General features: G+C 33.9%; 1 protein-coding gene across 2 annotated transcripts in view; it reads left to right on the top strand.

Annotated features, from left to right (window-relative positions):
• The window catches only part of LOC145254602 (uncharacterized), a 38,987-nt gene that overhangs the window by 8,507 nt on the left and 13,877 nt on the right, over positions 1 to 16,603 (top strand). Inside the window, exons 2-3 of one of the 2 annotated variants that reach the window (XM_080113210.1) lie at positions 10,865 to 11,088; positions 15,027 to 15,157. In XM_080113210.1, coding sequence (XP_079969336.1) covers positions 10,902 to 11,088; positions 15,027 to 15,157 — 318 coding nt within the window. In that variant the 5' untranslated portion in view covers positions 10,865 to 10,901. Of the gene's footprint in view, positions 1 to 10,864; positions 11,089 to 15,023; positions 15,158 to 16,603 lie in introns of both variants that reach the window. The other variant, XM_080113209.1, reaches the window with a different exon arrangement.

Raw genomic sequence — 16,603 nt, 5'->3', positions numbered from 1 at the left:
TTTTTTTGATTCTATTTGAAAGATTAAGGACTAAAGTTAATTTCCAAAGGGAAAAAAATATTTGTACACGGGAAAAAAAAAAAAAGTTATGAAAAATGTTTTCACGGCGAGCTAACCAATTCAGCTAAATTTTGAAGTTAAATAAATTCATTGTAAAAATCCTTTTAGAGATAAATATTAGTTTTATGGGTCTATTCCAAAGATAATTAGTAAAGTATAGGCACCGCCAAAACTGGGGGGGGGGGGGCAGGTCAGTACTTTTTGACGGACCGTCTTTTTAAAAATCTACCAAAAATCAGGTAATTATCCGATCAATACGAAATTTTCAGCGATTATTAAGGGAAGAATGAACTTTATAACAGTGTACTTATTTTTCATAAACGATATTTATATATATATTTTTTTTGCTTACAAAACCCCCCCTTGTTTTGAAGTGGGAACAAATATGCTTAAAATAATCATCTGAAACTGAACAAAACATATTGTGTTGTTGTAAGGGACAGAATTATAGATTAAAAAAAAAAAAAAAAAAAAATTGTTTGCATACCTTATTTTGACGTCTGAATATCAGAACTTCGATTGTGTTTAATTATCCCGCTTTTGAGTTTTGAAGTGTGAAATTCGGTGAATATGTTAAGTAAAATAATTAATTTAAGTTAAGCAAAAAAAAAAAAAAATTTTTTAATATTTATACGAAAAAAGCCATTTTAAAATTTTTGATAAATAAATTAACAATTTTTTTTTTAGTGAGCCGAATAATGCATGACCATTATTAAACAGGGCATGCTTTGAATAATCGATACAAAAAAAAAAAATTTGATAAATATTGTGCCCTTTGTGTTAAAAATAGCATCATTTTTTTCGATCCCGTTTGAAAACGTTTGCCGCCTTTCGACTACGGTGGACCAAACGCGCTGAAATAATTTTTTTTTATTCTGCTTTAAATTGCCCCCCCCCATTTTGGGGAGCCTGGCCCCCACACACATACACATTAAAAACCAAACTCATACAAATGGTCACCCATCTGGTACTGGCCAGCCTCAGCTTAATAATACATTGAAATTTTCGTCACTGAAAAATAAGTTTTTTTGGCCTGTTTGGTCTTCCATAGTTTTTTCCTTATCAAACGCAAACGTAAACAGAGTCGATCTAGACTCTACATCGACGCGAAATATCTGGTTACCTATATGAATAAGTGGAATTATTTGAAATTCAGGTACTTATATTATAATATTTTTGCATATTCTCTTATAAAATCATCCTAAATCTTAGTTAGACAATAAATAAATAAATTATTTCAAAAACCTTTTTTTTTAATATTTAAGTACGTTTTTTGTGCAAGACAAAAAATGTCAATTGTTAACTTTTTGGGAAAATTTAACATTTAAAATTTAATTAAAAATAGTAGAAAAAGTTTTACATTATTCTGTTTTCTATATAATAAAATTCAGGGTTTTATCTTTCTGGAAAAAAAAAGTTACTCAGAAATAATGGATTTTAATAAATGTAATTTAGTTTTAAAAAACAACAACAACTTGATTTTGCGGCCATTTTTGGCGGTGCCTAGTAAAGTAAAATCCTAAGACATTTTTTTTTTTTTTTGATTAGGCATCACCACTTATCAAGGCCCAAAGACCACTCGAGGATAAGGGTTAAGAGTGTACAGTCGTCAATTGAACAATATAGTAATCGTTAGTAACAGAAATTCGGTAAATTTGTTAACTTAAGTGGAACGGCTCAACAAGAATTTGTTTACATTGGACTTGAAGACAATCAGATTGTAGTCAGCTGGAAAGCAGGAAAACAATTCCATAGGCGTGCAGTTCTAAGAAAGAAGCTTTTTTCATGGAATCTACGTTTAGGTTTAGGCACAGATAAAGAGTAGGGGGAATTATTGATAGTGTTTTCAGCTAGACGAGTGTTTCTTGTGAAAGTTTGGCGAGGGGGGGGGGGCCATAGATTGAAGCTAATTCGAACACTTGCCATAAAAATAACGATAAAGCAGAGACAAACTCGCAATATCTCTTCTGTGAGATAGAGGTTGCAAAGAAGAGAAAAGGACATCTCCTATGAGGCTACGAAGTCTATTTTGAACTCTATCAAGGCAGGACAAGTCTTTTCTAGCAGCTCCTGCCCAAATGTGACAACAGTACTCCATCCTTGGACGTACCTGGCTCTTATATAGATAGAGAATTGCATCAGCAGTGAGATATCTATTGGATCTATAGAAGGATCCCACCATTTTTCCAGTGGCCTTGGCAACAGATTTAATGTACATGTTCCATTTTACATCAGGAGTAAAGGTCCAGCCCAAAAGCTTGTCAAAACATGAGGCCTCTCCAAGATGAGAGCCATTCATTTCAATTGATGCCAGATGAGGATAAAACACCTTGTTTGCACAAAAAATAGCTGAATTAGTCCCAAAACCGAGTGTTGTGTTTGTATAAATTTTAACTTAATTATTTTTCTATGTTCCTGTTTTTAATTTTTTTTTTAATTATTGTTCAATATTATATAAAAATTATGTTACGCCGAAAGTTTCACATTCTTGCAAGCAAGGAAATTATTAAAATCTTGCATATAAAAATTATGCGAAATCTGTAATTTAAAAAAAAAGTAGGAATATTTTTGCTATCATAATTTTTTTGTGAAAATATTAAATAAGCAATGCTTAATTCAATGGTAATATCGATAGTTCGAGAAATTCATTTTTCTTCGAGTTATATCGAATTCATTAATACAGACTTTAGGGTCTTTTTTCGTAATGTTCCTGCAAAAAAAAAAATTTTTATTGTTACAAATTACGAAGTTTTTATATAAAAAAAAGCAAAAATAAATTCTTGCATTTTTTATTTAATACTGAAAACCATAACTTTAGTAAAGGTATTTTTTGTTTAAACAAAATAATACATTTCCACTAAGATTTAAATAAAAATAATTAGTTTATTATATTCCGTGATCATTATTTGATAAATACTGAAATTTTCATTAAAATTAGTTGATTTCCTGATTGTTGAAGAATTTTTAAGTAAAGGGAGGGGTCAAATGTTTATACATTTTGAGTATCGGTATTCATTTTGCCTGTACCTACTAAGAATGGATTTTACAGAAGCTCAAAATGTCAGAAAGTCAAAAATAACGTCAGATAGTTGGTGAGAGGTAGGAAGTGTTGATTTTTCTTTGTTACCCCAGACATGCATCCATACATTCCTATCGTGAACGTTTGTATAATTTTTACCATTTTTTTTTTTTAATTTAATTATTTTTCTGTGTACCTGCTTTTATACTTCTTTGAATTAAAAAAAAAAATTTTTTAATTATATAAAAATTATGTTATGCTCCAAGTTACATGTTCATTCTTGCAAGGAAAATTTTAGAATCTTGCATATAAAAATTATGCAAAACATGTAATCTACAAAAAGTAGAAATATTTTTTGCAATTATAATTTTTGGTGTGTAATCTTGCGTCATTTAGAAAAAGAATAATAAAAAAAAATAGTATGATCTCTACTAACGATTAATTTTAAAAAGCAAAAACGTAAAAAACGTTTATAACTTTCATTAGTAAATAATCATTTTATTTCAAATTTGAATTCTATTTATTCATTAAGAAAGAATTTTTTCAGCTTATTTTTGGGAGGATAATAAAATTTAGGAATAAATCAAGTAATGTAATTGCTAAAATTCACTTTCTGAACACCATTTTATAAACGTTTTATTTAAAAGTTCAAGTAAAAAACTTGTTAAACAATCGGCATCAATGATTTAAGAGTATTATTGAATAAAAAAAACTTACACCAAATTAAATATGAAACTAATTTTAGAGAAAAATAAATTCTTACTTGTATACATTAAAAAATATTCTTATTAACTGAGTATTTTTTGTTTTATTACAACAAAATTTAATTAAACAAAATTATTGTACTTCTTTTGATCCGTACTTTTGTGAAAATCAATACGATTTGTGTTTACGTTTTTTTTTTGTTTTTTTTTTTCAACTAAACCACTTTTTTAGTTATATTATGCAATTTTTAGTTTTAAAACATTGCTGCATTTTTATTAATTTGGTATCTTAAAATTTTAATTTACATTAATTATAGAATGATTGCAATTTACAATAATTATATTATTGAAATAGTTTCAGAAAACTGATAATTATTTTCACACAGACTTTTAAAGTTGATTTATTTGGACTTGAAATTCGAACAAATTTCTCTGAAGTTTTGGGGGGATTTTTTTTTTTTCAACATTTTTCACTGTAATCTTTTAAACATGTAAATATACATTTTTTTTTCTTTTTAAAGATTTACTTGGATTTATCTTTCAAATACAATCACAATTTAGACATATACTAAAAAAAATCATTTTTTATGATGATCTGACTTCAGACGTTAGATATGGGCAAAAATATTGTGAAAAAAACAGATCCCTATACTTCTTAAAAAGGGGCTTATCATAATTATTAAGCCTCTTTTTAGAAGTATAGGGATCTGTTTTTTCCTGACATTTTTAGCACATATCCAATGTCTGAAGTTATCATCATCATCTATATATATAAAAGCGAAAATGTATGTATGTGTGTATGTTTGTGTGTCTGCTAAAAACTTTCGACAGACACAAAGAAAATTCACAAACTCAGTATCATATCGAAACTCCATCCTTCGCTCGAAAAATATCGAAAAATTGGCCCAAAACGTTCATTTTTTTTTCATCCCAAAATCGACAATTTTCGACGGAGGGGGGGGGGGGTAGATCAACAAAAACGGTCTTCTCGTGACGGCGACCGGTTCTACGCATGTGCCAGATGACGTCATGACCTAATTTACTTTAAATAGTTGAAGAACTAAACAAATTTCATGTACGTCGCGTTAGGTCGGTTGATTAGCGCGTTGGTTCATGATCTAAACGTTTTGGGTTTGAATCGTGGTGTGAGATGTCTTTCTTTTTTTTTTCGATTTTTGAAATTTAAATATTGAACCAGTGTTATTAAAGCCATTTTTGACGTAACGTTCGTTTTTCTGTTTTTTTTTTTACTTCGCTTATCCACCCCTGACCACACACCCAAAAACACCCGGGTACCCACCGATTTTTTTTAATTTTAATATCGAAACAGGCTTATTTAAGCCATTTTTCACGTGTTCGTTTTCTGTTTTCATCGTTCGTTTGCCTTACGTTAGTTTTTTTTGTGCTTTATTTTCAACGTTTTGATTACCCCCCCCCCCGCTTAAGTTTTAACATTGTTTTCTTTTTTTACTTCGCTTATAACAAACAAACCTGATCATTGACGTCGTCGTCGTAACGCTCGACAACTTCCGGGTGCACACCTGTCAATTTGGTTCTTATTTAAATAAATTCAAACATCTTTCACTAACTCATTCTGGCTGGCCGATTTTATTTTCAAACTTCGCCTCAGGGCTTCGGGTTCGATCCTACCCCCCCCCCCTCCCCCCGGTTTATTTTTTATTTAACACCACACACACCTATAAACACCCGGGCAACGCCGGGTACCCCCGCTAGTCTATAATATAAATCTCATTTGTCTGTTTAAATGTATGTACGTATGTTTGTATGTCTCACAAAAATTTTCAACAGAGGTGACGGATCCTGACAAGATTGGTATCATTTTGAAGCTCAATGTCTCGGACGACAAATATAAAAAAAATTGGCCGAAAACATTAATACTTTCACCCTAAACTCAGCCATTTTGTACAAGGAGGGATCGATTTTTTTCATCAACATTTTAATAAGTCATTGTCACTGTTCGATTGACTTTGATTAATTTCAACGCTTTTGACTTCCGGTCGCATCATGGAGACATCAGCTAAGAGGTCAGATTTTCTTTCACTTTCTTTTCTGACTTCGCGGCACAGGTTCGAGACTGCCTGCCTACTACCACTTTTTTTTCTTTTGTTCAACACACACCTTCAAACACCCGGGCAATGCCGGGCACCCAGGCTAGTTGACATTAAGAGAGCCATAGGGACCTCCAAAGTTTGTCATAAAATCAGTGATGTCATCATTTAGTGTATACATTAAAAAGCTGTGTTTATCTAATATATGGTTTTTGATTATTTATCTATCAAACCTTTTTATGTAGTAGTAGTAGTAGTAGTAGTAGTAGTAGAATTATTGTTTTCCAAATTTGATGGAATCTTTTTATATTCTTAAACAATTCAGTGATCGCATTGAGAAAGACTTCATTTGATAAATATTTTAATGATTTAAAATGTAATTCATCAGATCTCACATCTTACTAATATCCAAGTTAGTAGTTTGTTTGTTCATATTTTTTTCTTCAAAATAATAGGAGTAAATATAAATTTATTAGGCGCCAAACAGTTGGAAAGTTTGTTTGTTTTTATCTGTCCAATGAAAAAAAAGATTTTGTAGAGAAAAAATGTAGATAAAAGGAAATGGAAACATTTAAAGTTAACAAAAACAAAATAAAAAAACTTACTTATTGTAGTGTTTATAGGCATCCACTTAGAAAAAATTAATTGAATTCAAAGCAGATATGTGGAAGCCGTCTTATGCCACTATATATATATATATAAAATAATTTTATTAATATAAACCAATTTACATAGTCATGACACTAGACATACTAATGTTTCGGACAAATGGTCAGTTCGGGCCAAGTCCTCATCAAGCAACTTAATAAATGGTTGCTTTCCACAAAAGAAACCAGTCCTTTGCCTGACGAGGACTTCTGGTTTTAACTGACTATTTGTCCAAAACATTAGCATGTCCAGCGTCGCGACCATGTAAATTTTTTTATATTAATAAAGTATACCTTGCTTCTTTTATTGAGCACTCTTAATAACCTCATTAAATTCATTTATTTATCACTCTTGAATACTTTTGACAGTATATATATGTGTGTGTGTGTGTGTGTCTCCTTTTCTGTGTTATGAACTATATAAACCTGGAGTAACAGAAGGGACAATAGCAGGAATACATCGTAAGTGTGGGAACACAGAGTCTCAGATGACGGAAATTCTTAGCTGGCGTATGCAATCGTAATATGTATGGTGGATTGACAGGTTCAGGTTAAACTATTATTCCAATAAACAATTCAGAATAAGGGAGTAATTAGTAATCAAAACTGTAATCGTAACGTATTATGTATAAAATAGTAACATGTAGGATAGCTACATATGAAAAAGTAACCTAAAAAAAAAAATTAAGTGGTGATTTTGGGTTATGGAAGAGGAGTTATTTGCATCAGAGTAAAAGCCTTAACTATTTCAGTGGCATTACGTATTTGAGAGAGTCGGTTCAACAGAAAAAAATTAATAATTGTAAAGCAGGAACAGAATATATGTATTGTAGGCTCGGAACATGTGTTAGTAGTAATTGTAAGTGCTGAACGCAAAAGTTGTGCATAGGAAGTGTTTACTTATGATCATATACTGTCGAAAGTAGCAATGGAAAAACTGTGCCTATTTTGTTATATGTAAAAATATGTCTCCTTCTCTGCATATCAACCTGGTGTAGCAGTAGACCCATTTTTTTTTAATTCCATTTTCACCCCAAACAAGGCATGGTGCCACTTTGATGTAGGGGGCTACTAGTTGGAGAGATACTATAAATATACAAAACCAGTTCACAATTCGGCAGTCGCAGCGGGGAAGCTAGCACAACCGGTTCGCAGCCAGCTCCTGAAGAAAGAAAGAAATATACCAGTATATTTACCCTGTATAATGGAAACTCAAAGTCCTGATTTAATTCTTCAACCAATGACATCAAATCCATCACCATCTTCTCCTGACAGCAATAAAACAGACATCTATATTATTCCTTAATTGGAATTCATTTTTGAGATGAGCATTATATATATTAATTTATTTTTATTTCGGACTATCATTCTCATCTTTATTAGTTGTTTTTTTTCATCTTTTATTGGTTTGTTTATTCACAACGTTTCAGCCAACTATTCCTCTGGCCTTCATCAGGTGGTAACCGCGACGGATAGGAACTTCGAATCTCCTAACTGCATTCTCAGCCATCACTGCCATCCGTAGTTGTTGTCGTCTCACCACATTTTTGGCCAAGTAAACCTCTGGCACGCTTTGGGTGGGATTGAAACCGCTATCTTCAGGCAATGTTCATCTGGAACTGTAGACGTTGAATCTCTACAAGTTCAATGTGATAAATACGAAGACCTGAAATACATGCACTTTCCTGGAACTAATTATTGTGATCCATTTAGGTGTTATTTTATAGAAGAACCATATAATGCTGTAGATGCATGTTGTAGAACTCATGATCTAGTAGACTATGATACTGATATTAGTACTATAGATGCAGGTTATAAGTTTTTAGAGTGTTTACATAATATCGATACACCTAGTAGTCTAAGCGTTAGTAACATATTTAAAGGTAAAGTAATATTAGATAGTATGTCAAATACATACAGTGATCGAATGTTATGATCTAGTAAACGTTTACGAGAGACAGTCGAACAAGGGGGAATTGAGCAGCAAGATGTCTGTTCACATTTTACTTGAACTTCTGCATGGCAGTACAGTTGGGAAAGCAGAAACCCAGAAGGGAATTCCAAAGTCTAGCAGTTCTGGAGAAGAAACTATTACAGTAGAAGGCTTTCTTACATCTACGGATCTCTACTGTATAAGGGTGGGATTTTGCTGCTTGTCAGGTTTGTTAGGGGGTATCTATGTCGAGGAGGTACAAAGGCTTGTAGTTTGTCGAACCATCCACCATTTAAATACTTGTAGAACAGACAGAAGGATGCAAAATTACGTCGATGGGACAGAGGCCAAAACTTAGATGATGGTTCAGGACCTGTCAGGTTGATGACTCTCTTTTGAACCCTGTCCAGGAGCAAGAGACTAGTAGCAGATGCACCAGCCCAAATGTGATAACAGTACTCCATACATGGGCGAAATCAACCATTCGTAGCAGGCCCTGTTGGTGGAGCATTAGAATATGCCGACTGCCCCCCTGCAGAAGGTAAAAGTCCCTCAATGGGGGTCCTGGATATGACCTTAAACTATATCCAGTGGTGAGGCCCCAGCTTGTGGGCTTTGGGGAGTGTGGAGCCACCCTTTAATTACCATTGCTCCCAGGTCCACTCTTATCCGGAGTGGTAGTACCTGTTAGGGTCCTAACTATGGGTTAAATAGAAACCGACGTGAAAACAACAAATATATGCTATTAAAAACATTTTTCTTCAAAATCTTTGGATTCGGCATTAAATAACCCGAAAAGGGTTGATATGCCGTAAAACAAAAAACAACCAACCACAAAAACAACCAACCATTCGTAGCAGTCACATAGTAATACTATTTTCTTTTGCTGTGAATAGGGAGGGTACCACTGGAGCGATTGGCCTGTCAGTCAATCAGAAACCATAGAAGCACAAAAATTGTTAGACTCCTTTTTACAGCATCAACACAATTTTGTTTTCTTGCCTTCTCCAATTAGAGTGATGACACAATCTAAGCAAAGCATATTTTGTTTGTTATTCTCCAAAATTGTCAATGATATGGGAAATATACCAAGTTGCATGGTGCCCTTCATAAAGATCGGCTCTTGGTTTTTTTAATTCCTCTTCAGCAGAACACCAATAAAAGCAAATGTAAAACTTGACGCCATTTTTTTATCATTTATTAATTCATCTTTTGAGTCTACCTTAAAATTATAATATAGAACAGATACAATCGTCCCATATATTCTCATTTAATGTTAAATTAATCATAGTAATTTATAAATTTGATAAATAATCAATGCCAAGGTCATGCACGACATGAAAAGAAACTGGAATCTTAGGTAGATCTCTATCATTCCAGTAATTATAAGAGCAACCGGACTCATGAAAATAATTTTTTTTTAAAGCTATCTGCTAAATATACTTAGTGAACCAAGTGCAAGAGAGATTTGTAGTGGACTGGTGGAATATATTATATATATCCCCCAGTCGTACAAAATAGGAAAAATGAATTGAATTGAGAAAGAAACGAACAACGCATTTATTGAAATAAACGAACTAGAATTTATTTCATGAAGAAACAAATGAAAGAAAAGGGTACAGCATGTGTTTAGTTTGGCGTGCGTCTCTCGCTGTTAACTGGTGAGAGGGAAAGTCTATAGTTGTAGAGAGAGAGAGAGTGAGAAAGTTAATCCAGGCCATGGAGAGAGAAAGCGTGTAAGGTGTACGTACTGTCTGTTGGCTCTTGCCCCACACATAGTAGCAGGTGACGTGAAGCATGCTGGCGCGCACCCCGAAGGAGCGGTTGGTCCGTTAACTGCCCAGGTCGGGAGCCAAATCGAAAAGGAGGAAACAGCTCAGGTCTCTTGCTTTTGTAGTTGTTTCCGGTGGTCTTTTGTGCATGTGTGGATTTCCTTTAAAGGGAAGTGATGTTGCCCATGTGTGCATACGTGTGCACGTATGTGTGCATACATGTGTGTACATTAGCATCTGTGTGTGTATGCACGTGAATGTAAGTGTATGTACGCGAACGTGAATATATCTACGTGTGTGTACATGTGCACGTTTGTTTGTGTGCACGTATGTGTATGACAAGAAAAATGGCTTGAGATGTGAACGCATGTTTTTGTGCTAGACTAGAAAGAGCTCGCACAGATTCATAAAGAGACGGTCAGAATCTTAAAAAGATCTCTCGGTTGGAATTCATGAGATAGCTGGTGAAATGTTTGGCATCTGGCAGGGTAGCCCATCCCCAGCTTGAACAAAATGATGAGAGATTTGAAAACAAAACATTTTTATGGTAAATTGTTATCGTTTTATCATGTTATTTGTTGTTATTCGGTACGTTAGTGAAAAAGGATAAATTTACCATTGTTTAATGTTTTTTTTTTAATTTTCTTTTCTTTTTGTTAGTTAAATTTCAGGTGTGATTGCTTTGCATTAAAAAGTCATGTTTTCTGGTCAGAACAACAGTTTCCCCTACAGCAATCAAGTTTATACGGAATCAGTTGATCATATAAAGAATTACTCAAGCTCTGCCTCTTTTTCCACAATTGAAATAAATAATACGTCTTTATCATGCCAGCAATACCAAGAACCTACCAAGAATGACATTGACCATTTCATTCATCAATTTGGTAAGCATAATATCTATTAATTAAAAAAAAAAAAAAAAAAAAAAAAAAAGATTCATTCGTTTATTTTTAAGATGTCAAAGCTAAACATTTGGGGGGGGGGGCTATTTTTTTGTTTTTGTTTTGGCTTTTAGGTGGCAAGGGAGATAACCCTTTCTTACTTCCAATTTTCTATATTTATTCTGTTTATTTTTTGGCGCTTATGTCAACGGATCATCAAATCTAAGGGAGATAACCAGCATAAACATAGCAAAAATAAGCAGATTTTGCAAGATATAATTTGGGAAGCTGAAATAATCAGTGGAACAATGAAAGAATTTTTTTTTTTTTTTTTTTTTACACGGTGGTCACCACTTATCAAGGCCCGGAAGCCACTCAAGGATAAGGGTTATTGCAAGTATAGTACGTTAGTGTGGAGATTTAATGAAGTGTCTACTTAAAGGGGGACGCTTCATCAGGAATTTGTTTACGTTGGACTTGAAGACATCCAGGTTGTAGTCAGGTGGGAAGCAGGCAGACGGAACAGAGTTCCACAGGCGTGCAGTTATAAGAAAGAAGCTTTGTTCATGGAATCTACGTTTTGATTTAGGCACAGATAAAGAGCGGGGAAAATTTTTGACAGTGGATTCAGCTAGATGGGTGTTTTTCGTAAAAGATTGGCGAGGAGGGACCAGAGATTGGAGTTCAGACGAGCACCTGCCATGGAAATAACAATAAAACAAAGATAGGCTCGCAATGTCTCTTCTGTGGGAGAGAGGTTGCAGGAAAGAGAAAAAGGCATCCCCTACTAAGCCACGAAGTCTATTTTGTACTCTGTCAAGGCAGGATAGGCTGTTTTTAGCAGCTCCTGCCAGATATGGCAGCAGTATTCCATCCTTGGACGTACTTGGCTTTTATATAGATAGAGAATTGCATCAGTAGTGAGATATCTTCTGGAGCGGTAGAAGGATCCCACCATCTTTCCAGCGACCTTGGCAACAGACTTGATGTACGTGTTCCATTTCAGATCAGGAGTAAAGGTCAAGCCCAGAAGCTTGTCAAAATATGGGGCTTCTCCTAGACGAGAGCCATCCATTTCAATTGATGCCAGATGGGGATCAGAGCGTTGATGATGTAAAGATAGGAGTTTAGTTTTAGATGCATTAAAGGTAACCAGGCACGTCTTCCTCCACTGAACCATGCGCTCAAGATCAGAGGAGAGAGAATCAAAGAGAACTTTGTCATTTACAGCCTTTGATGTGTTGCCGTAGATGGTCATGTCATCAGCATAGATGTCAACGAATGATTTAAATATGTGTTTAGGGAGATCATTGATGTAGATCAGGAAGAGAGTTGGACCCAGGATGGATCCTTGAGGGACTCCAGCATTAATACTGCAGGCCTCTGATTTTTGTCCATCAACCACTACTCTTATGAGCCTATCAGAGAGAAATGACTTAATGATTGAGAAAACATTTCCAGTTATACTGTAGCTGGAAATCTTGTGAAGTAGGCCCTTATGCCATACCTTGTCGAAAGCCTTTGATATGGCAAGAGCAATTGCCCTAGAAAGGAAGCCTTTGTCGAGAGATTCACTAATCCTATGAGATATAACTGTTAGCACATCTGCTGTAGATCTAGCAGAACGGAAACCATATTGCATGTCACTAAGAAGGTTATTTCTGCTGAGGTGTTTGACTACTCTATTTAATATGGATTCCAGCAACTTACTTATGACATACAGGAGACTTATTGGTCTTTACTGAGAAGGGGACGACTTATCACCTGAATTCTTAAATACAAGGCATACTGATGAAGTTTTCCAGGGAGTTGGAAAGCACTTCTCCTTAAGGCAATGCTTAAACAGTTTCGTAAGTATGGGAGCAAGTTCTGGTTGAAGCTTTTTTAACACTATACTTGGGATGCCGTCAGGGCCAGTTGCTTTACTGGAATCAAGGTTCTTGATTAGCTTGGCAACCTCATGCACAGATATTTGTATGTTACCTAGCGTGTTCTGTGTTATAGGAGGAAATATGGGGAGTTGATGGCCTTTGTTGCATAGGGTAGAATTTGCTGCAAAGTTCTTGGTGAATAGTTTGGCCTTGTCTGATGCTGACGAGATGACCTCAGGTCCATTGATGATGGTTGGGATAGAACACACACTTCTGTTCAGGATCCTGTTTGCTATTTGCCAAAACTGGTGGGAACCAAGCCGCTGATCAGCTACTTTGGATTTAACAGAATGAGCATATAGTTCTCTTGCATTTTTTATTACTCTTTTACAGTGGTTGCTGGCGTTCCTGAAAGCAGCTTTAGTCTCAGTGCATCTATTACGTTGGTAGTTATGGAAAAAGTGATTTCTGTGTGTGATGGCAGCAGCACGTTCTGGGGAGAACCATGGCTGGCTGTTAGGTTTTTGTTGGAATTTTTTAGATGGCATGAATTGGTCTATGCCTACAATTAACCATTCGGTCAGGTCTGATACTATAGAGGACACATCCTTTTTAAACATGGAATGCAGAGGTAGATCAGATATGAATGTACGGAAGCTATTCCAGTCAGCCATGGAGTATCGGTATACAGTAAGGATGTTAAATGAAAAAAAAAATGATTACACAAAGAAAAAAAAAGAAATTTGTTTTTCTTTATTTTAGGTAATCAGTCAGCGTCAGGATGATTAAAACTTTTTTGAAGGATATTTTGAAGTATTTAAACCATCAATGATTAAAGTTTAATTTATTTATTTTTAATATTCTCTAGTTTCATTTTGCAAGGTATAATTTGGGGCACATAATAATTAACGTACACAAAACAGCGAAAATATAAAACTTTTTTGGAGTAGATTTTGAAGTATTTAAACCGTCAATGTAAATTTTTTTAAAGCGAAAATAAAAAAATAAAAAATAAGAAATTTGTTTTTCTTTATTTTAGGTAATCAGTCATTTCTGTCTATGATCAGGAAAAAATAATAACGTTCAAAGATTCTGCACACGATAAAGTGATCAGGGTTTTTTTGGGGGGAGGGGTCTCTTAAATAAGGGAAGCATTTTTCTTTGGCTAATTGGACAACAACTTCTTGATTGATTAACAAGTTTATTTAATTTTTGTTGTTGATTAATTAACATAGTTTCATTATAACAGGTTGTTTATTTTTGTTTTGTGTAATACGTTAATAATAAGTTTATTTTTCTACTTAACATGTTTATATATTTAAGTTTGTTGATTGAATTCGCTAACTTATTTCCTTTTCATAAATTGCTTCAGCAATTTCCAGTTTTTTTGTTTTTTTTCATTTTAACATTCTTCCATTGTTCAGCGTCCCAAATTATATCTGGCAAAATATGCTTATTTTTACTATGTTTATGCTGGTTATCTCCCTTAGATTTGATGATTCTTTGACATAAGTGCCTATTTTTTAATCTTCTCAATGCTATTTTTAGATTTTGTTTTTTCTAGTAATGAAATGACTCCAATTTTTTTCCTGACTTTGATACAATCATCAATTCTGTTCTAAATTTCAGATTCTGATACAATTTCTGATTTTGGTAACATAAGCGCTAGGTGTGTCAAAAATTCCTACAAAAATTCTGATACACCTACATAAGCGCTCAAAAGAACCCAACCACAACCTAAAAGTAAATACCTACACAACCATAGACTCCCTACTTATTAAATGGCATCGATTTAAGCATTTATAGAAATGTTCTGATATTTAGATGTTTTTCTTATAAACATTTTCTAAGAGGAACAACAAAATTAAAATGTAAATAAACTAAGATGATGTTAAAAAAATCAACTAACAATTTATTTACATCAGTTTTTATATAATTTTGTGCTGGAAGAAAATCTGTTTTAACACTGAAGGTTTTTTGATGAGACAAATTGTCAATTTAAAGTGTAAAAAAGTGGGGGGGGCATTCCTTTTACTTTACTTATTTTTCTATTTTTTGTTTTGTAAGTAGGAAACTACTTTCGAAGGAAACTAAACCAAAATCTGCAACATTTCATCGATGCAAATTTATCAACAATTGATGAGTTAGAGATTCATGTAAAGCAAATTGTCAATGCGACTGGAAATTACGATATGAAACAGGTGAATATCATTTCAATTGAAACTTATTTTATCATCATCATCATCATCATATTAACATCATCATTATCATCATCATATTAACATCATCATCATCATCATCATCATCCTTTTAACACCATCATATAATCATCATGTTAACATCATCATATTATCATCATCATCACCATATGAACATCATCATACACATAGAAACATCATCTTTATTGTCATAAAATTATCATCATCATCATCATATTAACATCATCATTATCATCATCATATTAACATCAACATCATAATCATCATCATCATTATATTAACATCATCATCATCATCATATTAACATCAACATCATAATCATCATCATCATCATTATATTAACATCATTATCATCATCATCCTTTTCACACCTTCATATAATCATCATGTTAACATTATCATATTATCATCATTATCACCATATGAACATCATCATACACATAGAAACATCTTTATTGTCATAAAATTATCATCATCATCATCATCATCATAATAACATTATCATCGTCATCCTATTAACACCATCATATCATCATCATCATAATCATCATCATCATTATATTAACATCATTATCATTATCATATTATTGTCATCATTTTATCATCATCATCATATTATACGATGTCTCCATTCAGTCTCAAAAGACAAAGGATACCCCCTGTAGGGGCAGCTACGCATGTAACTATGTGGCAAGAGTTGTGCAATCCTCAACCACATCTCTCCTGAACCGGCACTGTTTGAGTCCAGTGGTAAGGAAAAGTCCAGGACGACTGGAAATAATGCCGAGATAAGCGGAGAGCACATACAGCACCTGGAAGTCCCAAATGGTCACCTATTTGGTACTGGCCAGGTCCAATGTTGCTTAACTTTGGTGATCCAGCGGGAACCGGTGTGTCAATGTGATTATGCCTATTAGGTTGGCGACTCTTTTGAACCCTGTCTAGGAGCAAGAGACTAGTGGCAGATGCACCAGCCCAGATGTGGCAACAATACTCCATGCATGAGCGAACCATGACCTTGTAGAGATACAGGATACTCCCAGGTGTGAGTAGCCTTTTAGCATAGTAGAGAGAGCCAACTTTCCTCGCAGCAGCCTTGGCAATTACTTCAATGTATTTGTTCCAATTTATGTTGTCCATGAATGTTAAAACTAGGAGCTTGAAGGAAGTACTTTCAGGTAGTGTATCATTAGTGGTTGAGAAAATTTTTTTGTAATCATTAAAGAGAATAAGTCTCGTCATCATAAAAGAACAGTTTGAAGTTAAGCGGTCATCACAAAAGAACTAAGTGAAATATAATTTCAATTCCATCAGTTGGGGGATTGGGTGTTCTACTAAGAATCTGGCAGTATTTGCAGTAAAACAATAGAATGATAGGTGGTTAGTAAAACCCTCCCAATATACAGAGTATAGAATGGTATATATTAT

Source organism: Euprymna scolopes, chromosome 30 (genome assembly GCF_053919585.1).
Source record: "Euprymna scolopes isolate OS-2025 chromosome 30, ASM5391958v1, whole genome shotgun sequence".
In the NCBI taxonomy this organism is placed as follows: Eukaryota; Metazoa; Mollusca; class Cephalopoda; order Sepiida; family Sepiolidae; genus Euprymna; species Euprymna scolopes.
The sequence above is the reverse complement of the archived record's forward strand: the minus strand, read 5'-3'. Positions and strand labels throughout refer to the sequence as shown.